Source organism: Heptranchias perlo, chromosome 2, assembly GCF_035084215.1.
Source record: "Heptranchias perlo isolate sHepPer1 chromosome 2, sHepPer1.hap1, whole genome shotgun sequence".
Taxonomy (NCBI): domain Eukaryota; kingdom Metazoa; phylum Chordata; class Chondrichthyes; order Hexanchiformes; family Hexanchidae; genus Heptranchias; species Heptranchias perlo.
The window spans coordinates 12,397,117-12,423,063 of NC_090326.1; the positions used below are offsets into that span (position 1 = coordinate 12,397,117).

The 25,947-nt window shown below is 40.5% G+C and overlaps 1 protein-coding gene across 2 annotated transcripts in view; it reads left to right on the forward strand.

Moving 5' to 3' along the window:
* exoc2 (exocyst complex component 2) overlaps nt 1-25,947 on the forward strand; it is a 294,362-nt gene that overhangs the window by 176,739 nt on the left and 91,676 nt on the right. For both annotated transcript variants that reach the window (XM_068000284.1, XM_068000293.1), the window contains exons 12-18: nt 1,186-1,311; nt 3,458-3,582; nt 8,674-8,742; nt 8,878-9,035; nt 12,959-13,080; nt 20,646-20,707; nt 21,886-21,966. In XM_068000284.1, coding sequence (XP_067856385.1) covers nt 1,186-1,311; nt 3,458-3,582; nt 8,674-8,742; nt 8,878-9,035; nt 12,959-13,080; nt 20,646-20,707; nt 21,886-21,966 — 743 coding nt within the window. The remainder of the gene's footprint in view (nt 1-1,185; nt 1,312-3,457; nt 3,583-8,673; nt 8,743-8,877; nt 9,036-12,958; nt 13,081-20,645; nt 20,708-21,885; nt 21,967-25,947) is intronic.

The following is a 25,947-nucleotide window of genomic DNA, read 5'->3' on the forward strand; positions in this document are numbered from 1 at the left end:
CAGGCCTTTGACTGCAGGGAGTATTAGAGCAGAGCCTGATCCTGCCCTGTCCTAACCGGACATCCAAGTGTGGATCTCCTGTAATGCTCACTTCTTAGCAATTAGATCCTGGCTGATTTTTTTTTCTCATCCTCCCACACCCAAGATCAATTTAAGTACCCCCTGTTGGCAACCTGACTCAGATCTGCACAGTAATCGAACCTGGAAGTTTCTTGGTCTGTGGTTCATTTACATCCTTTTAACTAGTCAGCGGAGGAACCCTAAAATACAGGCTTGCATTGAAAGTCCAATACAAATGATCTGAATTACAAATTGTTTAGCAAAGCTTTCATATGTCAGTTTGTTTGCATTGCTATGTGATCTCATTAGTTGTAATGCTGCAGTGAATTGCCACCCAGCACCACCTTGATGTGACAGCGATACATTTCCCATATGGTTGACACCTACGTTACAGTGTTACTTACCAGAGCTGAACTTTCAGAAGTCATTTGTGATTTGATTTTAAGGCGACTATAATAACATTGCCATTTCAAGTTGAATAATTTCTGTACAGCAAATGAAAGTGCATCATTTAACAAAGGATTAACATCTTTGTTTGTGGGGCACGTGTTTCGGCATGGAGGTTATCGCCATTGTATGTTTCTCGTTATTTTGTATCTCCGTTCATTTAAAAATACCTCTTTAGACTATGAAAAGAGGCCTAATAATGTTTCTTATTGAATTTTGTCGTATAGGATTTTGGAAAATAAACTTCCTATAATAAATTAATCTGTTTATGAATCCACTTCAGTTAAGCTTTTCTTGTGTTCATGCTGGAATCTATGGATAGACGGGGTTTCTTTATTGTTTACTTTAGAAATGTAACTATTTTCTACATTTCACTTTACAAATTTCTGTGTGTTCATTAGTCTGTAAAGGCCATGGTATATGTTCTGAAATTACAATCGAATTGTAGCATTCATGCTCTTTTTGTAGATATTTCACAAAGGTAGACTGTCATCTCTGAATAATCGCTACTTAGAGTAAATTGTAATCTACTGACTGACAGCTGTATTTGACACAGAAGTGATGCTGTGCAGGCTTGATATTCGATAGTTGTGAGACCTTTACTGTACATACCACTCAAATTAAACTTGAAACTTGCATACGGCAGCACCATATTAACCATTCTGTTTATTTGTATAGGTGCAACCCTTCTGCACAGCCCAATGCTGGATTTGGACAGTGATGTACGGCCTTCTCCCATCAGTCGTCTGACTCAAACCGTTTCAGTGAAAAGGGCCAGCAGTTTCCAATCTTCTCGAGATGACTGTAAGGACTGCAGAGTACACGTATACATTTCAAATGCGCTCATTCAGGGAATAATTCAAGTATCTGTGCTGTGCAAACTAGTTCTCTGTGGATAGTTTTGTATGAACTTATAAACTTATTAAGGCTACTACCTGGATTTGACACTATGTTGAAATGACCAATGGTTTGAGTATGGACCATTGTATAATACATAATACATTTAATATTAAAAGCAGAGAAGCAAACTTTACATGTATGTCTTACACAGGATTTTGAACACTACAAATTTGTATGGTAGGTGCTTACAGTATGTCATGAGTCATGACAGGTCACTATCACTTTTGCAAAAAAATACATTTTGTTTTCTTCACATTATTAAAATTATTTCCCCTTGGCTCTGTCTGTCTTCTCTTTCTGTCAATTCTGTTTGTCTCTTCCTTTCATCCCCAGGACCACACACACAAAATGAGAGATGTTTGAGCAACAGTAAAGTCTTTGGTAGATTTGAAGAGTAATTGAACTGAAAATGTATTTAATTATTTGAATAGCTTTATGTTTATTCTGAATTATAATTTAGTGTAATACTATGACATATGGTAAAAATCCAAATTTATTGTGGTTTTTATAGTGAAATTTGTTTGTCTAATAGGGACATTTTAGTAACTGTTTTTGGGAATCCACTTGTTTGGTCGAGATCAAGAAGAGTGATATGTCTGGTATTATCTCTCACTTGAGTTTCATAATGGCGCATCTTTAAAATATCTCCTGAGCATTAGGAAGAACCTCTGTTGCATATAAAATTTTACACACAAGAAATATTGTTGTCGTTTTTTTCAAATCTTTTACCCACTTTAAAGTGACCAAAGAAGCTGTGTGGTAATGAAGTAGCATGTTAGAACTCCAGTCTGTGGAGCCACAAAGTGGTTTGCCTTAACCTCCTCTACTGGCTGCTACACAGAAGCAAAGAGGGAAAGGCAGGTGCCGCCTGAGAGATGAAGCAAAATAAGCTGGGGCTTTCCACCGTGCCACTCTCGTGCATCCCCTGGCAGCCAGCAAAGGGTAGTATTGAAAGGGGCCAGGAACAGCGTATGTGCAAGGCCTCTTTGACACAAGAGGTGCCTACAGGGGTAGGGAGAAGTTGGTAACGGGGAGAAAATTGGTGGAGGGGGGGGCGAGAGGTGCACTGGCTAGTAAAAAAAAATAATGCAAAGTTGGTCCTTTTTAAGTGAAAAGTTCTGTTTTCACAAAAATTTACAATTTTTATTTTTATGGACTTTTGTTGAATCTTGTAGACAATCTATCTTTTTTCCATCACTGTCCTAATGGTCCATATCCTTGACAGTCTGTGCTGTGATATACTATAACAGCAATAAATATGATGAGTTCTTGCCTAATAATACATGTTGCCTCAGATAATTGCACCTCTCGTCCAATGCTTAGCATTCCAATGGACAAGGCACTTCCCACACGCTCCCATTTTTAAAATTCCTCAATTAAACATCAGCGAGTTGTCTGCTCCTGATACACGCATACCCTTCCATGAGTTATATAATCCTAATGTCATTCAGCACATATTTTTAGACTGTTGCCACAGTCCACAGCCGACCTGTTTTAAATGTGTTTAAATCAAATGGAGATGAGCTCAGTCGTTCCACCTTTAATGCTGGTGCAAGGCAAGGAGGGTGGTAATGGGACAAGTTAAGAAACAAAAGCCATTTACAGCTACTCTAGACCGATCTTTTGTTCCTTCACTTGTCCCATTACCACCCTCCTTGCCTTGCACCATCATCCCTTTTGTCATTTAACCACTCTGGCTCTCTACCCTATTACAGACCTTTCCTTTTGTTCATTCCTTTCCCCCCTCCCCCTTTCCTTGGCTCTGTACTTGCTTAAAAACTTTAACTCTTAACTTTAACATCTTCCAGTTCTGATGAAAGGTCTTCACCCTGAAACATTAACTCTGTTTCTCTCTCCACAGATACTGCCTCACTTGCTGAGCTTTTACAGCATTTTCTGTTTTTATTTCAGATTTCCAGCATCCGCAGTATTTTGCTTTTGATGGGAAGATAGGTTATCATTTTAGAGTTTTATACAAAAAAAGTAGTGATTGTTATTCTACATATGTGCATATATGTATTTTTTTAACTTAATGTTTTTTGCTTTGCAGCTTGGCGTTGTAAGGCCCCTCAACCGGTAACCTTTGTTGACAATCTGACAGAAATTGTTATAAGGCAACTGCCCAATTTCTGGAAGCTTTGGATATCCTATGTGAATGGCAGCCTTTTCAGTGAGGTAAATGCAGATTCATTGTTAAATCATGTCATAATTAAAATCACTAAAACAGGCACTCTGATTTTTTTATAAAAAAAAAACAATTTTCTTTAAAAGAAAAAATTGATTTAAGTGCCTGATCTCTCCCTAAATTTGCCAGGGCAGCCATTTTGGAATTGGGACTCAAAGTAGCTGGACTGTGAGTTCCCTCGATGGCTCCGTTTAGTAAAGGCAGAGTGTGGCAGGGTCATACAGACCAGAAGGCCCAGATTTGATTGCCAGTCAGTGCTGAGTTAGCTAATCTCAACCAGAGGCAGTAAGGACACTAAAATTGGCCTCAGTGTCGCCAGGTTAGGCAGCGGAAAATAAGCCAGACTTCCCGCATGCGTTAAGGTTAAGATGAACGTCTTCTCTGACAAACAAGAACTGATTTTATGTTTAGTTTATAATTGCAAAGAGGGGCTGAATTGCCAAAAGAAAAAGTTGACTCAGTTCCCTCTTTGCAACTATACACCCAGTGCATTGGAATCTTTTTGGTAGATTTGATTATTTTTTTGGGATAGAGTCATTGTGGAGCTCCGAGGCAGACGGCTTTGCAGTAGTGAAAAAATATTGCTGCTGCTGCTTATCTGCCTGGGTTAAGAGAAGCCTGCCTTCCATCATTCTTTGCCATAGTGAACTTGTGTGTGTGGAGTGGAAGTTTGTGTTCCCTTCCCCCCCCCCCCCCCCCCCCCCCCCAATATGCCTGTGCCCAATACATATTCCCACAGTGTGTGAGCTTCTGCACTCTGCTTACTCCGCTTATTTTATTCTGATGAGAGGACAATCACAAGGGAAGACGGGCACTGTTAAAATCGCTAAGAATACAGACAGGTGGCAGGCAGCGACCATGCTTTACCACCTCCCGTTCATAAAATCTATGGGGCGGAATTGGATTGGAGGCTCCAATTTGCAGCAGGAAACCAGGGCGCAGAATTTGCTGGAGTGGGGCAGTTCATGGAGTGCGCTGTTAGACTTCTTCCTGCACCCTTTTGCTTAAAAAAAAAATTTTGCCCACAAAGTTGCTGCTAACGCGAGCTGATAACGGTGCGGGGGAGGGTAAGAGGGCATCTGGGACCTTGGTGAACAACGGGACAAACAGGGTCTCTCCCGAACCAATCAGATTGAAGGATTGAGAAATAAACAGAGGAGGGACTGAGAAGGAGGGTGAATTAGAGTCAAATCAGGTACAGAAAGAGAAATAAAGAGTTGGAAAGAAAGATTGGATGGAGAGAGAGAAAAAAGGGACTGATGGGAAAAGTAAGAAAAAAAAACATTTTAAATTTAAACTTTGACACTTTTAAAATCTCCCAACAATAATTCACAACCCGAAGGAGTAAGACTCCACACATGTAATTGTTTACTTTGAGCGAGAGGTTAATTGGTAGTCATTAACAATTATCATGTTGTTAAAAGGGTACTTACACTGTTAATTACTAGACTTAACTTTCTGTGGCGAGTTTATTGGGCAATTAATGTGCAAATCAAGCAACTTCATGAAAATCACGGGGAGATTAAGGGCACGATGCCGTTCTCACGAAGCAACTTGTGGCGATTCGTAATTCATGGGGTATCTCTTCCTCAACACAAGTTGTTGGCCGATTTGCACATTAATAACGACGTGTCGTTCACATACCATTATTTTTCCAGCAAATTCTAGGCCAATGTATTAAACAGCAAGTTCGATCTCCAGATTCTCCTCTTCTCGGCCACAGGTTTTTCTTTTCTCTGTCACAATTTAAATTGGTATTGAATCTTTCCACCACTGAAGAAACATATGTAGAGCCATGGCCAGAGCGAGATACGGAGCACTTTTATCCCAGAGACTGGTTGGATAGCACATTAGCAGCAAAGCAGAGCAGAGTAAGTTAGACAGAGCTTCATGAGTGGCCAGATCTTGTGTTGCATGTTTCAAATGTAAAGAAAATTAACTTTTTGACCCCACAGATGTCAAAAAGAGGTGAGATGAGAAAAAAATCTCTGCAATTCCAGATCCCATATGGTTTAACTTAACATGTTGCAGATAATTTTGTGTGACAAAGCCATCTAATGACATTTAAGTGGTACTACTACTGGTATTTTATTAAATTACTGTCCTTGTACTGGACTTAATTTATAACTAGGACCCTACAACTCTGCAGCAAGAGACCGTACATTGTTCAACTGACCTATTGAGTTTCTACAGCACATTACTAGGTGGGCTAAACACACTAAACATAAAGTTTTATCATTTGTGGGAATTTTTTGGGGGGTTGGAGCTTTAACTGCACTGACCCACTGAAGACATTAATGATAAGGAAGCAGCTGCGGTCTTAGATGAAGAATTTCAAGCCCATAAAGAGACCTGTTTGGAATTTGTGGACATCACCTGAAAAAACAGCGACACGAAGGCTGAACTGTACAGAGCACAGTGCTAGTGTGCTCTAAAACCCAAGAGGAAGAATGGCAGCAAGCAAATCTTGGAGGAAAGTTCATCATGGTATTTTTTTTTTAAAAAGTCATTAGGACTGTGTTCAGTAAATTTCTTCAGGTGGACAGGGAATAGAGAAAACAGATATGCCAACGCCATCGTCCAGTAAAGGAAAAAAATAATTTACAATGAAAAACGCTGTAGAATTCAGTTGCAGCATGAGGCCAAACTTCTCGTATTAACTTTTCTCTTGACTTTTTTGTCTCCCTCTTCAGTTTGTTATAGATCCCTCCACCCCACCACCATTCCTTTGTTTGTTTTTAAAACAAAATAAATTGTTCTTTCACAAACTGCACACAAACATAAAGTTAAATAAAAGTTATCTTCATATTTGAACTTGTGTGGAGGGCCTCCCCTTCATTATACAACTTCTAGATCTAGAAATAATATTTTCTTCATTTTCATACATTTCCCTTGGCTTTGCCTTCCATGATTTGCAGTGAAAGCTCTGACCATAAAAGTGCCACAAATGATCAACATTTATGTTTAGTGTGTTGCATAATTAAGCTAGCAGCAAAAGCTCTGTGTGTGTGTGTGCCAGTCAGTCCCGCTAGGCAGGAATAATAGGGCATTATGGGTACTGGATGATTTTTTTTGTTTAGTCATCTTTCTCATGACCAAATAGTGACTGTCTCAGGGGAGGTAAGGGGATCTCTTTGGGGTCCAAGTGGCACCAAGATGATGCACATAGCAATGGAAATTAGAAGCCAAGTCAACCCTCTGCGGCAGACTCGATAATCCAATACCTGAACCAGATCGGTCAGCAATACCAGATAGGGCACTGTTAACCATTGATGAGCCTGCCTAGCTCACTAGTGGATTCTTCCCACTGAGCTTCAGATAACCCTACAAGCCAATGCTCAAACAGGCGGGGTGGTCCTAGCCGGACAAGCAATGCTAAGTGCTTTATACTGGTAAGCTGAGCAATTTTAGCTGGTTAAACTCCAGCAGTATCCCTGTGTCTGCTTGAGAATACTTAAGCCTTGATTCTATCAACCTCAGTTCTCAGGGCTTAGGTGTGTCCCTATGTGGAGAAACTGTGCACTCTGTATCAGGGCAAACAGAAAGTCTGCATGTGTAGATTTCCCAGTAACTTGGTTTGGACACGTTTAAACATGATGACGGATTCCCTTGCATGTCAGATACCCGCTGGTTTTCCTGGATGTTCATAGAATACAGTGATTGCAGTACAATTGCTAATCATTAATGTAAAATTAAATTAGTTTCCAAGCCTGCATCTTAAAGTGATCTTTAAGTAAGCTACATCCTGTAGCTATCTTGAGGATCTGTGTGATTGCTTATTTATCACTGTTATGAATAACAGAGAGCTTAATGTCTTGATGGAGTGACTAAGGTATAATCTTGTTGGTATCAAAAAAAATTTCACTGTATAAACCAGATTGTTAGATCTACATCTAACCATTTTGTAAAATGCTCCTTCGTTTTAAAATGTTTTTCCTCCCAATGTTTTTGTTTTGCAGAAACAAAACTTTTTATTTTATAAACTCTGATCAGTTTTTTTTTTTTGCTTTGTTTGTGTTGCCCCTTTTACTTTTCCTTTGTTAATGTCTACCTGAGAAAGCAGTTAATGGAATTGCTGTAAAATGTTAATAAATGACCAGTAGGGGTCACTGTGTATTCAGCGAATGAATACTTTTTATGGGTATTTCACAGCGGGTCAGAATTTGCTCTCAAAATAACAGTGAGGCCAATGGCACTCGCCGTTATTTATGCGTAAATGGTACAGCAGCTTCAGGCGAGGAGCAGATGCACGGTTAAATGCCAATGTCCGAAAGTTGCTGTCTGAATTGCGCTGCTCCGCGAAAATGGCATTTCGCTGTCTGCCTCACCATTGACGTGCATTGAATGTTATTACGTTGCTGTATTTGCATGGTAGTTACAAACTAAACTTGCTGCAGATATTTAGGGCTAGTAATTAATAAGGTAAGTACCCTTTTAAAAATGTGATTATTAATTACTGCCAATCTGGTCCTGAAAATTAGCTCATTCCTTCAGGTTTTGAATTTTCTAGGGAGATTTTAAAAATGTCAAATTTTTTAAAAGTTTTTCTTACTTTCCCTTTCTGTCACTTTTTCTCTCTCTTAATCCGATCTTTCTTTCTCTACCTGATTTGACATTGAATTCACTCCCTTTAATTCACCCTGCTTCTCAGTCCTTCCTCTGTTTATTTCTCAATCCTTCAATCTGATTGATTAATGAGATACCCAGTTGCTTGCCCTGTTCACTCAGGTCCCAGATGCCCTGTTTCCCTCACTGCGACGTTATCAGCTCACATGTTCAGCAACTTTATGGGCAAAAATGTTTTGAGCTTAAAGGGTTCAGGGGCAAGTCTAACTAACGGTAGACACCATTAGATGCCCTGCTACAACAAATCCCTTTATATCACACTAGCCCTGTCTTTCAATTATCTGTTTTTATTGAACTCTTACCAGCTCTTTAAAAAAAAAATAAGGAATGAAATATTCTGAAAATAGCTTCTGCTTCCATTCGGAAAATCTCTTTTACTTGTATGGATGCTTTCATATGTGCATAGTTTACATATTGTCTGCTTCTTCATTTTAATCTTTACCTTGTGATCAAAGACAGGTGAAAAATCAAGTCAAGTTGAGAAATTTAAGAAAAATGCCAGATCCCGACAAAATGACTTCAAGGTACAAAAATATGTTTGTTTCCACATGCTTTTATCATTTTCTGAAAGAGTAGCGAATGCAATTCATTTTTAAAAGCCAGAAAAAAAATCCTGGTGTACTAGGAGAAGTGATGCAGTGATTTTATTCTTTTGATAGAAAATGATTCAAGAGGTAATAAATTCACTTGTGAAACTTATCCGAGGAGCTCTCCTTCCATCCAGCCTAGCTGAGATAGAGCTGAGACAATATGGGGGATGGGAAGCAAAAATGGAACTTTCAGGCCAGTGGCTGACTCACATTATTCACACTATGAGGTAAGTAAGATCTCCAACTTCAGCAGCAATGCTGTCTGTGATGGGTGTTTTACCAAAGCAAAATTATACATGTAAGCTGAACTAATTTGAAACATGAACATTTGAGTATTTAAATTTTGATAATCTCCATAGTGTTGGGAAAGTAAAAGTACTATTCATGTGTGAACATAACATTCCCATTCTCTGCTGCATGTTGCAATTCTGACATACAGTACAGCACTGCACAATTAACAGAACTTTTCGAATCTCTTGTGGCTGAGGCTTGATAAGTTTCACACCACAGAACCCACAACTGTCCAGTTTCAAATGATCCAATCCAACACTAATTTCTGTGAGAGTACAGTTCCCACTATTTTCTCACAGATCTCCCCAGACCATGCATTACCTGTACCTGAGAGTGTGGGTAGGGAGTCTGCTCCTAGACTTCTAGCAGGCTGCTCAACTCAGCTGCTGAGAAACGTGTGTGGTAATGAGGATGCTGCTAACTTCCACCTAGCTGCTCACAACTGAGTGCTGAGATTGACATCTCAGTGAAATGGCAGATTGAGCATGTACCCTTCACAGAATGGCGCATGCATATTGATGCTCCATTGACTTCATAATAACAAAGAAATGCCAAAAGCATAACAAAGTTTCATTATCATGGAAACACTTTGTAAATGATGCATTTTTTAAAAAGTAATTTTACAATTAAATTTGTTTCTGACCACCTTTTCCCCTATATATAGACCCATTAATGGATATATGGTTTACCTAACTTGGGAAAAACTTTAAAATATAGTTGCACCTTATGAATTAAGGTACGCTCCGATCTGACTGTGTGAAAGTCAGTCATATTTTCCATTCCAGCTTGATTATTTTGTAGGAGTGCAAACAAGAAACACTGGTTTCAGTGTGTGAAATATTACACCTGTATGTGTGTGCCTATTTTAAACTATCATGTTCTAATCTAAAATGTCCATTAATTAAAGCAAGAAAAATAATTAAGTCTGCCCCTAGATTGTCAGATATGTTCATTTACTTATGTAAAGTTACTGTCATGTAAAGCAAGCTCAAGTTATCATTGACTTTTTTAGTTGGCTGTGTTTTGCTTGTGACACAGATCATATGAAATACTCCAGTTCAGGATCCCTCAAGAGCAGGAATAGAATAGTTTGTATGCAAAAACAGTAGTCAACTCTCATTCATTATTTGTTATCCTGTACATACCACATGTTAAGTAAACTGTGCAGCTGGGAAATGACAAAAATACTTGCCGTTAGATTTTTCAAGTGCAACCCTTGCAACTTTCCTTTCTCTTGTATGAGGAACATTTGTAGTAGTTCTTTCAGCATCAGTGAATGGTATACTTCTTGTGTTCGAATGAGTGAGCTTTCTTGCTATCATGTTTGGACTGTGGGTTCATTTTCTCTCTGTTTCACATTCAAGTTCAATCCTGATTTTGATTTCCACCCCCCCCCCCCCATTTTAAAATTTGTTCCAATATTTTTCTAAATTTTTATTAACTATATGAAGGCTTTCCTTATAACCTTCTCATGCAAAGTATGCTTTATACGAATTTTATCATGAAAGAGACTCTAGGATCTTCAGCAAATCATCAGTATAGGATGGTTGATGAAGAGGTCCAAAAATTTGATCCAGACCATGTCATTTACAGACACTTGCACTCTTATGTAGAACAGTCACCAAGCAGCATTGACAGAATGTGGTGCTTTTATTGGATCACTTTCAAAATTGGCATCTGTGGTGGAATTTAGAGAGTAAAACTTGGCCAGCTTGAATAGGATCTCAGTTTTTAGTGCAGCTTGCACTAAAGTCAAATCACACAATGAGCACACAAAATGACATGTCTTGCCAGGAAACCAATCCTTAAAATGCTCTAAGGTCTCTTAATTGGTCTAGCTTATTACTGGCAACTCATAGCAAATGCAATAATCTGGATGTTGACCCTGCAGAGCCCTTTAGGTCCACTCTGCATGAGGTTTAGAACATAAGAACATAAGAAATAGGAGCAGGAGTAGGCCAATTGGCCCCTCGAGCCTGCTCCGCCATTCAATAAGATCATGGCTGATCTGATCCTAACCTCAAATCTAAATTCATGTCCAATTTCCTGCCCGCTCCCCGTCACCCCTAATTCCCTTTACTTCTAGGAAACTGTCGATTTCTGTCTTAAATTTATTTAATGATGTAGCTTCCACAGCTTCCTGGGGCAGCAAATTCCACAGACCCACTACCCTCTGAGTGAAGAAGTTTCTCCTTATCTCAGTTTTGAAAGAGCAGCCCCTTCTAAGATTATGCCCCCTAGTTCTAGTTTCACCCATCCTTGGGAACATCCTTACCGCATCCACCCGATCAAGCCCCTTCACAATCTTATATGTTTCAATAAGATCGCCTCTCATTCTTCTGAACTCCAATGAGTAGAGTCCCAATCTACTCAACCTCTCCTCATATGTCCGCCCCCTCATCCCCGGGATTAACCGAGTGAACCTTCTTTGTACTGCCTCGAGAGCAAGTATGTCTGTTCTTAAGTATGGACACCAAAACTGTATGCAGTATTCCAGGTGCGGTCTCACCAATACCTTATATAACTGCAGCAATACCTCCCTGTTTTTATATTCTATCCCCCTAGCAATAAAAGCCAACATTCCACTGGCCTTCTTGATCACCTGCTGCACCTGCATACTAACTTTTTGATTTTCTTGCACTAGGACCCCCAGATCCCTTTGTACTGCAGTACTTTCCAGTTTCTCGCCATTAAGATAATAACTTGCTCTCTGATTTTTCCTGCCAATTCCTCACATTTTCCAATATTGTATTGCATCTGCCAAATCTCCGCCCACTCACCCAGCCTGTCTATATCCTCTTGTAGGTTTTTTATGTCCTCCTCACTCTCTACTTTCCCTCCCATCTTTGTATCATCTGCAAACTTTGATATGTTACACTCGGTCCAAGTTTTAGGTTCCACAAAGAGTTACACAACGTGGTGGCCAAATGGTACAGTAACACTGTGCTAGGTCGCGTCTAACAGCTGAAACCAGCTCATTGAAATGCTCCAAAATTCAATGGGCATCACTTCAACTTTAAAGGAAACCAGACTGTTGATTGTGTGGAGTGAATGTAGCTTGGCTAGCATAAGTAAGATGCACTAAAAATTGATATCCTACTCATGCCAGTCAAGTTGTACTCTCTAAATTGCACTAACTCCAGAGATGACAACTAATTTTTCCATTCTGCCCTATGTAAATGTGAAAAAGAAATTAAGTTCACTATAAGGATATAATCACAAATGGAACTGTTATATCTCCACCATTGCTGAAGCTGTGTCCTAAAGAATTTTGTTTCTGATTTTATGCCAACCACTTCTTTTCCCTTCCTTAATTCTTTAATTCGCTGTGAAGCTCCAATCAATCCAAAATTTGAAAGTATAAGGGGGAGAGTGTATATGCGCGCGCTCATATGTCTGTCTGTCTGTCTGTCTGTCTGTCTCTCTCATATATTGATACTGTTGTCGTCATTAATTCTATGAACATTCTCCACCCCCTAACCTTGTTTCTCCTTGGCTCCAAATACACTGTTTTCCATCCTGCTCCTTCCCCTGTGTTGAAATGAACTCATTCTTTCTGAGGACTTCAGAACTTTGAAACACCTTATTTCTCTTGGCCTTTCCATCCTCATACAATCTACAGGCTTTTAAATCCCAAGATTGGCATTAGCTAATCACAACCACTTGATTTATGTTTTTCTGATGGGGTTCCATCTGTCCCTGATACCTACTTGACCAATAAGTTTAGGTTGATAATGAGTATTGTGCAATTTAACTTTACTGATAATCGTACTTAACCTAATATTGCAGTCTATAGATTTGTTGTAAAATTGAAGGTCTTGTCTTATTCCTAATTCATTTATTTTTGATTGAATGACAGATTAAACTATGAGTCTTTGACAGCACTGGAAATACCAAATGATCTCCTGCAAACGATTCAGGAACTAATCTTAGATTTACGAGTGCATTGTCTAATGATTACGTTGCAGCAGACGGCAGATGGTAAGAACAAAAATACATCTTTTAATTCCCCCACCCCATTATTATTCCCACTCTTCACTTTGAGCTAATCCTGCGCTCTACCAGGCTGTCACAGGGACAGGTTCTGAGCAAACACAAAGGCCGGGAATTTCCTCGGTGTTGCTCCCTTCCACTGCTGTACTTTCACCAGAAATGTGGTGGAAATCCCATTTACACGCACAGAAGGGGGTTCCACCACTCCTCCGGCAAGTTATGTCGCCAGACTAGGAGAAGCTCCTAGGAAATTCCAGGCCTAAGTAACTCCCCACAGAAAATAAGGGAAAGGGTAATGGTGTGAACTTTTTAAATACTAAATGTTTTATATATGTAAGTAAATGTAAGTTGGAGCAGAGGAAGCATTATCCAATACTCTTGCTGCATATACATCACACCATTAGTCCAAATAATGCTGTGCCCATATGTTTAAAGGTTAATAGAACAGATTCATTGGTTTCCAATCAAAAGGTTGAACTTGCACATAATGTAAACCCCTTAATGTGTTTCACCGCATGAAAGAAAAATAACAAACATAATAAAAACGATCCATTTGTGATGTTTTATTGCCCAATGTATGAAACTATTTCAAATTGGTTTCTTTTTGTGGTTGAAATGATCCATTTCTCCCACTTACATATTAAAATAAAATGTGGCACTATTAAAGCTTAGTTAATGGGAACATTGGTCTATCTTTTTCTGATTTGCAACATGTTAAATTATTTAGTAAAATAAAATTACAGGAACATACAGCTCTCAATGACACAAAATAAATTATGGAAAACTTTCTCTGAAGGCTTAAAGCCAGTAGAAAAATATTCCAATTTATGTTAATCTGTAAAGTCCTATTACAGATTCAAGTTCATCAACTTGGTCAATCATATTTTAAGCATGATTTCATTATAGGTAAGTATGAACTAGTTTTGAGTTCTAGGTGCATCAACTTAATCAATAAACCCAATTGCCACTTACTGCATTACATATATCAATCTTCTAAAAATAGGGCAGTAGCATTTGGAAATTATTATTGGATAAATGCTTTGTAGGAAATTTTGTTTTTTTATTTTAACGCCTAACATGGGACATACTTGCTCGTCCCCAAATATCTGATTATCATTTATCGTCAAAAACACAGCAATGTTGCCAAATTTAGGTAACATTCTTTAAAGGAAAATTCTTGGGTAGCTGTGCAGCAGCAACAACAGCTTGCATTTATATAGTGCCTTTAATGTAGATAAACATCCCAAGATGCTTCACAGAGGCATAATCAAAAGAATGGATACTGAGCCAAAGAAGGAGAAATTAGAGCTGGCCAAAAGCTTGATCAAAGAGATGGGTTTTATGATGGTCTGAAAGGAGGAGGAGGAGGAGTTGGAGAGGCAGAGAGATTTAGGGAGGGAATTCCAGCTAGTGGGGTCCAACCGACTGAAGGCACAGCTGCCAATAGAGGAGTGAAGGTTCGTGGGGTTGTTCACAACAAGCTGGAGCCAGAGGAACCAAGAGTTTGAGGGAGGTGGGGATTGTATGGCTGGAGGAGGTTGCAGAGATGTGGAGGCAATGGAGGAGTTTAAACGCAAGGATTAGAATTTTAAATTTCAGATATGAAGTTTCCAGTAGCAATGTTGGTCAGCGAGGACAGATGTGTTGGGCGAGTGTGATTTGGTCTTGGGTGGGATGCTGGCAGCAAAATTTTAGATGAGCTGAAGATTATGGAGGATTGAAGGCCAGTCAGCAGATCAGTGGAGTAAACATGTCTGCGGTTGACAAAGGCATTATAAAGGATTTCAGCGGATGGGGTGAGATAGGAATGGAGGCGGGCGATGTTACAGAGGTGGAAGTAGATGGTCTTTGTGATGGATGGGATATAGGGTCAGAAACTCAACTTGGGGTCACAAAGGTAGCCTGGTGCAGCCAGAGACAGTGGCCATAAAGGGAGATGGAGTCATTGGCAAAGGTACGGAGTTTGTGGCAAGGACCAAAGACGATGGCTCCAGTCTTCCTACTGTTTAGCTGGAGGAAGTTATGGCTTATCGAAATCTGGATGTTGGACAAATATTAGACAACACAGAGGCAATCGAGGGGTCGAGAGTGGTGGTGGAAATGTAGAGTGTCATTGGAAGCTGACCCCACGGCTTCAGATTATGCTGCCAAGGTGCAGCATGGAGATGAAGAAGAGGAGGGGGTCTCAGGATGGATGGATCCTTGGGGGACTCTAGAGGTGATTGGTGGGAAGAGAAACTATTGCTGGAAGTGCTCTGGCTACAATCAGATAGGTAAGAGTGGAGCCAAGCAAGGGCAGTCTCACAGAGTTGGACAACAGAAGAGAAATGTTGGAGTAAGATTGTGTGATTGACCATGTCAAAGGCTGCAGAGAGGCTAAGCAGTACGAGGGGGGAAAATGCAACATGATCATCACAGAGGATGTCATTTGTGACTTTGGTTAGGGCTGTTTAGATGCTATGGGGAGGTGGAAACTTAATTGGAGAGATTTGAACGGAGTTGTGGGAGAGGTGGGCGTGAGTTTGGGAAGCGACAGTGCGTCCAAGTATCTTGGAGAGGAAAGGAACGTTTATAAACTGAGATGTCATTTATATATAATTTTTGCAAGCAAATGTTTACCATAGTATTCTTTTACATAATTTGCAGTATGATCATTCAACATTTTTCATAATGTGAGACCACCAAGATGAAGTAGTTTAAACACACAAGTTTAAATGTCAGAAAGGACAGGCCGCTCTGTCAGCTCTCTTCAAACATTACAGATTTCACAGGCAATTGAATGTCAGTGAGCAGGGGTCTGCATATCCATTTATGTGCACATGCACCGAGCTCTGGTTCACTTGAACAAAATGTGCAAGCAGGGCAATGCTGCCTGCTGGAACTGCTCTCACATACGACCAGGTAAACAGAATATAAATGCACCATTAGTTTTGAGCGCTACTTGTAGACAGGCGTTAGAATGCAAAAAGTGAATTCTCAGCAGAAAGGTAATTAAAATGCCATATTTTTCAATCATTTATGCTGGTCAATAATTATCAAGTAAACTTGGTGACTAGATGGGATTTAGACTGGGATGAGGTATGGTCAGTTTAAAAAGGTATTGTGACAAACAGTACTTATCTGTTTTCTAGATAGTCTCTGATTGTTCCTGTACTGCTAGCATTCTTTGGAGAATTTGAATTTGACATTTCAAATAAAATGGACCAAAGCTCCGTAGTTATGGAAAGGGGAAGGGAAGTTCAAAATTTCAAATGAATGCAATCTTTTGAAAACTTTCTTGAGTATTTATATATCATAGTAGGGTACAGCACAGGAGGAGACCATTCAGCCCATCATGCCTGTGCCAGCTCTTTGAAGGAGCTATCCAAATTTTTTCCCTTCAAGTATTTATCCAATTTCCTTTTGGAAGTTACTATTGAATCTGGTTCCACTGCCCTTTAAGGCAGTGTATTGCAGATTACAACTCTCCGCGTTTTAAAAAAAAAAAATCACACCCAAACCACCCCCACTCCTGGACTCAACACACACAGGCCGATTCCACGGGGCCATTCTAAACTGGCACTATATTGCATAGTTGGGAAATATGATCTTGCTCCTCCCAGTTGTACAGTATTGTGAGATACCAATGCTTTCTCACAGTTGTGTTGGTACTGTTCAGTTGTTGAGATTGCTTTCTACCCCCCCCCACCCCGATTTGTATTCTCCACTAATGACTGTCAAAACATAATGGCCCAGAATTTGCTGGAGTGGGGCATCTAGCAGTGAGTGCCGTGAGTTGGATTTTTTTTTTCTCACCCTTTGGCTCCAGTTAATTTTGCACTGCAAATTGCTGGACTTGTGAGCTGATAATGGCACAGCGAGAGTAACGGGCCATCTGGGACCTCCTGAATGAAGGGACCGATGGGGTCTCTCCTTAATCAATGAAGCAGAGAAAGAAACAGCAAACGACAGAGAAGGAAGTAGGTTGAATTAGAGTCAAATTAGACAAAGAATGAGGAGCAGAAGGGGAAATAAAGATTGCATTAAAACGGAGATAAAGAAAGCGACAAAGGAAAAGTAAGAAAAAAAAATTTAAAATTTAAAAAAACCTTGAACAATTTACTTACCTGCAGGAGTGAGAGTCCATAGTTTCAATTGTTCCCTTTCTGGACCTCCAAGTTTGAGTGGCACGTCAGGAACATTATCCACCCCATTTACAGGGTCCTAACGTCATGAACTAGCAACCCTAACTTTCTGCGGCGAGATTCATTCGTATTTGATGTGCAAATCCAGCATTTTCTTGACGCTCGCAGGATGGTTGACGGTGCGATGCTGTATTTGCGAGGCTAACGGTGGAGCGGCGCAAATCATCCAGCAATTTGTGGTGATTCGCAACTTATGGCGCATCTCCCTCACCACAAATTACTAGGTTTTTTACGCACTAATAACGACCTGCGCATTTAACTCCCGTTATTTCCCCAGCAATTCTAGGCCAATGTAATTGTTAATTTTTTTAAAAAATTGAATTCTTAGGTAAGGAACAGACCCCATCTTATTTCCAACACCATAACCTTTGTTGTTTATTTGAATATTTACTGCTCATTTGTTGAATGTACACATAAACACTTTCAGATATCCCTTTTGATCTGAAGCCTGATACCAATAGCTATCTGTAACTTACACACAGTACATCATTTCAGAAAATGATCCTGCAGCTGCATGATGTTCTGTCTAATAATTTGAAATAGTGAAATACATCTTCAAAATATCTCAGACGTGTGATAGAAGTCTTGGTTCAAAATGTTACTTGGTTTTCCTTAGTTTGTTAGTATTAACTTACATTGACAAGCAGCTTTCCAAGTTTCCGCCTCAAAGAATCTATCAAAAGTACAGCAAAATCAAGACTGTATAACTATCGAATAAATGTATGACTAAATTATATTGATTCTAATCTTATTGAAATGTAGATATAAATAATGTTGACAACATTTGTAATTCCTTTCTTCCTAACACTATTGAGTTCTTTATGATAAACATGTACATTCCTAATTTTATCTTTGTAGGTGGGTTGTTCAGTGCAATTCAGTTTTTTTTAAAAAAGATACAGATCGACTTGGTGGAAGGGAACTGCTTAAGATGCTACTTTATGTTAGTTATCCAATCATTATTATAAAAAGATGAGGAATTTCATAGTGGTGTTTTTGTGACAAAAATTAGGAATTTTTATTTAGTTTTCATTAGTGGCTGTCCCTTTAAACCCAGTCACACTATATAAACAATAGAAAAATGACTGCAGTTCAGATTCTTGCGCAAGCTTATTTTGATACTAATTAGGCTGACACTCCAGTGGAGTACTGAGGGAGTGGTGCACTGTCAGAGGTGCTGTCTTTCAGATGAGATACCAAACAAAGGCCCCGTCTACCCTCTCGGGTAAACGTAAAATATCGCATGGCACTATTCGAAGAAGAGCAGGGGAGTTCTCCCAGTGCCCAGGCCAGTATTTATCCCTCAATCATCATCACTTAAAAACAGATTATCTGGTCATTATCTCATTGCTGTTTGTGTGATTTTGCTGTGCAAAAATTGGCTGCCGTGTTTTCTTACAATACAACAGTGACAACACTTCAAAAGTCCTTTGCTGGCTGTAAAGCACTTTGAGATGTCCTGAAGTTGTGAAAGGGGCTATATAGATGTAAGCTTTTTCTGTTTAGTGAATCTGAACACCCAGCTCCCTCTGCTCTTCCACGTCACCCATCCTGCCCCCATTCAAAGCATAATTATTGCTTTTAGTTTAACAAAATGTATCACTTCACATTTACTACATTAAATTCTGTCTAGGGTACAGTAGCATAGTGGTCATGTTACTGGACTAGTAATCGAAACTTGTGGACTAATAATCCAACGTGAGTTTGAATCTCACCATGACAGTTTGCGAATTTGAATTTAGTTTTTTTTTTAAATCTGGAAATAAAAAGCTGGTATCAGTAAAAATGACCATTGGATTGTCAGAAAAACCCAACTCGTTCACTAATGTCCTTTAGGGAAGGTAACCTGAGTTGGTTTGGCCTATATGTGACTCCAATCCCACACCACTGTGGTTGACCCTTAACTGCCCTCTGAAATGGCCTAGAAAGCCACTCAGCTGTATCAAACTTTCTCGGGGCAACTAGGGATGGACAATAATTGCTGGCGATGCCCATATCCCGAGAATAAATTTTTAAAAAATTCTATCTGCCATTTTTTTTGCCCTCACACCTTCATCTCAATATCTTCTTGCAGCTTGCTTTGTTCCTCAGAATTGTTTACTATGCCTCCTATTTTAGCATCATCTGCAAATTTAGACACCCCTTCCTATAGCCGTATATCCAAATCGTTGATGTACACAATGAACAAAAGTGGTCCCAGAACAGAACCCCCTGGCACACTGCTACCCACTTCCAGCCACTCTGAGAAACTGCCCTTATGTGTTTGTTCATCTTTAAAATATCAATAAGATAAATTTGTTTGCTATTTTAATGAAATAAGACCTGATATAATGCTCTGTTGCATTCAAAGACCAGAGTCAGAGCTTATGGAGGCATAATTTGTTGTTCAGAAAGCAAAAAAATGTAGATGCTGGAAATCTGAAATAAAACAGAAAATGCTGGAAACACTCAGCAGGCCAGGCAGCATCTGTGGAGAGAACAGAGAAATTAACTCCAAGTCAAAACTGTTTTGACAAAGGAGTCACACTCAATGTTAATTCCTCTGTTCTCTCCACAGGGTTTGTTGTTCATTTCCCAGAGTATTACTGAAAGTTTGCCTAGATCTCAAGGCAAGGATACATACAGTTAAAGATATGGGGAATTAGGACTCACTTATGGGAATGATTTAATATGCAAGAGACAGAATAATTCAAAGTAAGAAGGCTAGAAAAGACCCAAAAATGTAACTGTTTCCTTTCTATATATTAAATAGATTTCTGACAGGAATTAAATTAGATACTGATGTCTAATCACTAGAAATAATGAAATGGAAACTATTTCTTCTGGTGGGAGAGTCCAGAACAAGGGGGCATAACCTTCAAATTAGCCTGTTTAGGGGTGATGTCTGGAAGCACTTCTAACCTTACAGAAGGTTAGTGGAAATCTGGAAAACTCTCCTTCAAAAAGCTGTTGAGGTGGGCCAATTGAAAATTTCAAAACTGAGATTAATAGATTTTTGCTAGGCAAGGGTTACAGAAGCAAGGCGGGTAGGCGGAGTTAAGATATAGATCAGTCATGATCTAATTGAATGGCGGAACAGGCTCGAGGGGCTGAATGGCCAACTCCTGTTCCTATGTTTTCCCCCTAAAACTGGTACACACAAGATGGTTTGGTCTAATGAGAGTGGTCTTATTGATACTAGGTATGCAAGCAGATGTGTTACTTTGAAGGTTGTATGTTTTATTAGGAGAATGCAAAAGTTTGTTTTGCCTTTTACATTGAAAACTACAATTCTTGAGGTTGTGATAATCAAGGGTTTATCTAGATCTAGATCTCAATTTGACATGTATATCTTCAAATTTACAAAAAAATCTTTTTTGTCTTATTTAGATGTTAAGAGGCTTGCTGAAAAAGAAGACTGGGTTGTTGACAATGAAGGAACCACTTCTTTGGTTAGTAGTAACAGTGGTCTGATTACTTTAGGGCCTTCCCTTGGGAGATGAAACAGGTGTAATACAATTCAGGATAAAGAACGTTGTACGTGTTGTATGGAAGGAATGTGCTTAATGGGTTGAGTGGCCTTCTCTCATTTCATTTTTTTTTCATATTCTCAATCTCCCTTACAGGAATTTAGCTAATCTACCAATTTGCATTCTTTGCACACCTTTGCATTCTTTGATTTTTTTGCTATTTGCCTAGCTTCCACCTTTCGACTATGTCAATGGCCTTATTTACATGAAAGTATCATAACACCTGACCTCCCTCTATGTTGAATTAATCTTTCTGCTGTGCTTTCTGCCCATAAATCCTGTTTGGTATGTTGCAGTATTTATTGGAATCTTTTCACAAGGATTGTGTATGTTGCATTAAATTGGCTTAACCTGGCATGCCGGTTGGCTTCCCTCCAGTACTGCTTCTATCAATATTATTGGGATTGAATATTCGGCATGAAGCATCTATTAATTGGCTTGTATGAATATTTGTGTCATGCCAATTGTCACCCTGTCTCTTTAAAATGTGTCGTATTATTTTTAAAAAATTAATTTCAAGATTCTGCAAAACACTATTTATTCCATCATTGCTGCAAAAGCATATCTCCCTATTGGCTGAGAGATTTTCTTTTACTCGACACAGTAATATATTTATTGTAATTCTGTGTGCTGACATAAAGCGATACTATGTAATGATTTTGTTCAGAACAAAAGTAGTACTTTAGGGGAATGGGTTTGACATCTGAAATAATAGATTTTCCCCAAAGCACCCCATTTCCTGAAACTGTTGGAAGAAAAAGCAATCTTGTCTTCAAAACGAAGTGCAGGCATTGTTAAAAGGCCAGTGTGGCATGATTTTGATTGCATTTTAATGTTATGTATAAATAGCTCTATTATGTACATGTAATCTGGATTTTAGTCACTGTGTAGTGAATATGAGAGTCCAGGTTTCAGCTACAAAGAGTAAGAGTTGTTTCAGATTTTCGTATAGCATAGTTTTTTTTAAAGTAAATATTTTTATGCTGCTCGTTTTGTTTTAATTGATTAATAGCACTAAATATTAAACTAAATTCAAGATTTTAGAAGTCCATCAGTATGGCTGTATAAATAATAAAAACATGTGATGTACTTTTTCCTAGCCTGCTCAGTTTGAACATCATGTTGTGCAAACCCTACAAGCTCTCAAAGAAACTGTAGATTGCAAGGCTGGAGAAACCAATGTAAGTCTCACATTCCTGGATTATTTCTGTGCTTTGATAAATAATTTCCCTTCAGTGCTGTAGTAGATCTGTGTAGAAGCATATCTGGAGAAGCCACTTGAAACATAACTTACCATTTTGTTTTTTTTCTGATTCTCTATCTCTTTCCGTTTGAATGTATGGCCAAATATATTTCTCCAGCTGAAAGAATGGGACAGTCTGGATCATGGACTTGTTCCCAACCTCGTTGGCCAAATGAACCAAGGTGTTCATGCTTTCCATGTGGTGCGCCATTCAGTAATCCCACAATGATCTAAAGAACCATGCTTAGCAAAAGCAAACAAAATCTGACGCAATCAGGGATAGGAACATAGGAACAGGAGTAGGCCATCTAGCCCCTTGAGCCTGTTCCGCCCTTCATTGGGCTATGTCCCCGGGTCCTAGACTCCCCAACCAGCAGAAATAGTTTCTCTCTATCTACCCTATCAGTTCTCCTTAATATCGTGAAAACTTCGATCAAATCACCTCTTAATCTTCTAAGTTCCAGGGAATACAACCCTAGTTTGTGTAATCTCTCATAATTTAACCCTTGGAGTCCAGGTATCATTCTAGTAAATCTATGCCCTCCAAGGCCAATATATCCTTCCTAAGATGCAGAGCCCAGAACTGAACACAGTACTCCAGGTGTGGTCTAACCAGGGTTTTGTATAGCTGTAGCATAACTTCTACCCCCTTGTATTCTAGTCCTTTAGATATAAAGGCCAGCATTCCATTATTTTGATTATTTTCTGTACCTGTCCAGGACATTTTAATGATCTACGTACATGGACCCCAAAGTCTCTTTGGACCTCCACTGTTTTGAGTTTTTCACCATTTAGGAAGTACTCAGATCTATCCTTTTTAGGTCCAAAGTGGATGACCTCACATTTGCCTGCATTGGAATCCATTTGCCACAGTTTTGCCCATTCACTTAATCTGTTAATATCTCTCTGTAATTTTTATGCTTCCATCTACACTGCTTACAATGCTGCCTATCTTTATGTCATCGGCAAACTTGGATATGTGGCTCTCTATCCAGTCATCCAAGTCATTTATAAGCGCAGATCCCTGTGGGACGCCACTAGTCACATCCTGCCAATTTGAGTACCTGCCCATTATCCCTACTCTCTGTCTCCTGCCACTGAGCCAATTTCCTAACCAGGTCAACAATTTTCCCTCAATTCCATGAGTTTCAACTTCAGCTAACAGTCTCTTATGGGGGACTTTCTCGAATGCCTTCTGGAAGTCCGTATAAACAACATCCATTGACATTCCCCTGTCCACTACTTTAGTCACCTCTTCAAAAAATTCAATCAGATTCGTCAGGCATGACCTACCTTTCACAAATCCATGCTGGCTCTCTCTGATCAGCTGAAAATTTTCAAGGCGTTCAGTCACTCTATCTTTAGTTATAGCCTCTAGTAATTTCCCGACAACAGATGTTAGGCTAACTGGTCTGTAATTCCCTGGTTTCTCTCTCACACCCTTTCTTAAATAGCAGGGTGACATATGCAATTTTCTAATCTAAAGGAACGGTTCCTGAATTGAGAGAACTTTGGAAGATTATAGTTAGGGCATCTGCAATGTTCTCATCTACTTCCTTTAAATCCCTGGGATGGAAACCATCTGGTCCTGGGGGATTTGTCACTCTTTAGTGCCATTATTTTCTTCATTAGTTAATTTGCTTATGTTAATTATGGTGAGTCTCCATCCCTGATTCCAAATTAGTTTCCTTGGGGTGCCCAGCATGCTATCCTCTTCCTCTACTGAAAATACTGATACAAAGGGCCCGATATTACCAGGGCTGCGGGTTCGCGGCGCGGGGTAGATTGGGCACGTAGGTAACGCGCCCGGTGAAATCAGTCTGCCCCGAACGCAATCGCAGCCTGATTGGATCCACTTACCTCTTGTTCCGGGTTCCCCACTGCTGAGCTGCGCGGCGGGCGGGCTGCGCATGCGCAATAAGGTCTGTCAGCTGGAGGAGCTCTATTTAAAGGGGCAGTCCTCCACTGACTGATGCTGCAAGAAATAGGAAAAATTACAGCATGGAGCAGCCCAGGGGGAAGGCTGCTCCCAGGTTTAATGATACCTCACTCCAGCTCTTACTGAATGGGGTGAGGAGGAGGGGGAGGACAGAGATCATCCCCCCGGCGTGCGGGAGGAAGCGGCCTGCCTCTGCCACCACGAAGGCCTGGCTCGAGGTGGCAGAGGAGGTCACCAGCACCACCAACATATCGCGCACCTGCATACAGTGCAGGAGGCGCTGCAATGACCTAAGTAGATCAGCCAAAATGAGTACACTTACTCATTCCCCTACACTCCGTCTGCCACATCACCGCCCCCACCCCACATCTCCTTCTGCACTGCCAACACTACTCTATCACATCACTCCTCACACCCACTCAAAGCTCATCCTCATCTTACCTGCACTTACTCACCTCGCCAGTACTCATCCCGCCACTACCACTCAACCCAATCCTCATACAATCTCATGGCTCTATCTCATACTCACCCTCTCATGCATCTCTTTCACAGTCAGCCTCACTCAACCTGCCACTACCTGTGCTGCAGCCACAGGGCATGCATCACATATGTGCAGTAGGCAGCGTAAGGCAAACGTGTCGTGAGCATGAAGGGGAAGCACAAGGGTGTTTGAGGGTTTGTCATGGTTTTTACTTATATTTAATTTCTAATCAACTCACATTACATATTATATTGGCACCACTACTGCCACGTCTTTGCGAATCTTGTCTGGTTTGTGCAATAATGCCCTTTCCTGAGGATCACAATGAAGACCCACAACTGATGCCACCCATTGTGTCACTGCAGGGTGGGTGTAGGTGTATTTGCAGGGCTCTTATGTGCAGACGACTGAGAGACGTCGGCGATGTCCCCGGTGGCACCCTGGAAGGATGCGGAGAAGTTGTTGAGGGCAGTGGTGACTTTGTCAGCGATAGGTAAGATGATGGTGCTCGGGCCAGCCAGGAGCAGCTTGGCATGAAAGAGGCTGCAGATGTCCATGACGACATGTCGAGTGACTCTGAGCTTCCGTGTGCACTGCTGCTCAGAGAGGTCCAGGAAGCTGAGCCTCGGTCTGTGGACCCTGTGGCGAGGGTAGTGCCCTCTGCGACGCATCTCTCTCTGCCGTTGCCCTCCCTCCTGCTATGCAGGTGGATGTGTCACAGCACTGTGTTGTGGAGCTCCACGTGTCAGAGGTGGACGGCTTGGCCGGCGAGGCTGGTGATGCTGTTCGTCCTCCGAGGAGATCATGACTGCAGCTACGGCGACCCCCATCCGGAAGATTTACATCTGAGGGGGTCCGCAAGGTAGGTACATGTCTCTGGACCCTGGGGTAAGTGTGCAAGTTGGTGAATTTTATTGTTAGGAGGAGGGTGGTGGAGGCCAAACTTTGTCCCAAGTGACAGAGTGGCCTCCTGCAATGGGTGAGGGCCACCCCCCCCACCTGTCAAATGGACCTTTGCAGCTGCCACAGGCTGATGGCTGCAACATGTCCATTTGAACTGGGAGTGTTTCTCCCAGTACGGGAAACAGTCCCAGTCAGTTGCAAAATCCCATCCCTGCTAAAATAACAAGTCAATCAGGTCTGTAAACAACCTGAAGTACCTGTTCAATTACTTTTAGTGGCACCCCGCCGGCTTTAATTGCCGGCGGGAGTCCCACATGCGGGGGCTGTGTGCGCGTGTCAGTGGGGAACCCGGAAATGGGGTGGGTTGGAGCCGGGCTCCCGCCCCGGGAATCCCCGATTTTCGTAGTCCCCCCCCCCCCCCCCGCCAGGAGAAAATCGAGCCCAAAGTAATTATTTAACATGTCCGCCATTTCCTAATTTTCATTTACAATCTCACCATTATCAGTTTTTAAGAGGCCCACATTGCTCTTGACCACCCTCTTTTTCCCAATGTAATTGTAAAAAATTTTTGTGTTGATTTTGATATCTCCTGAAAA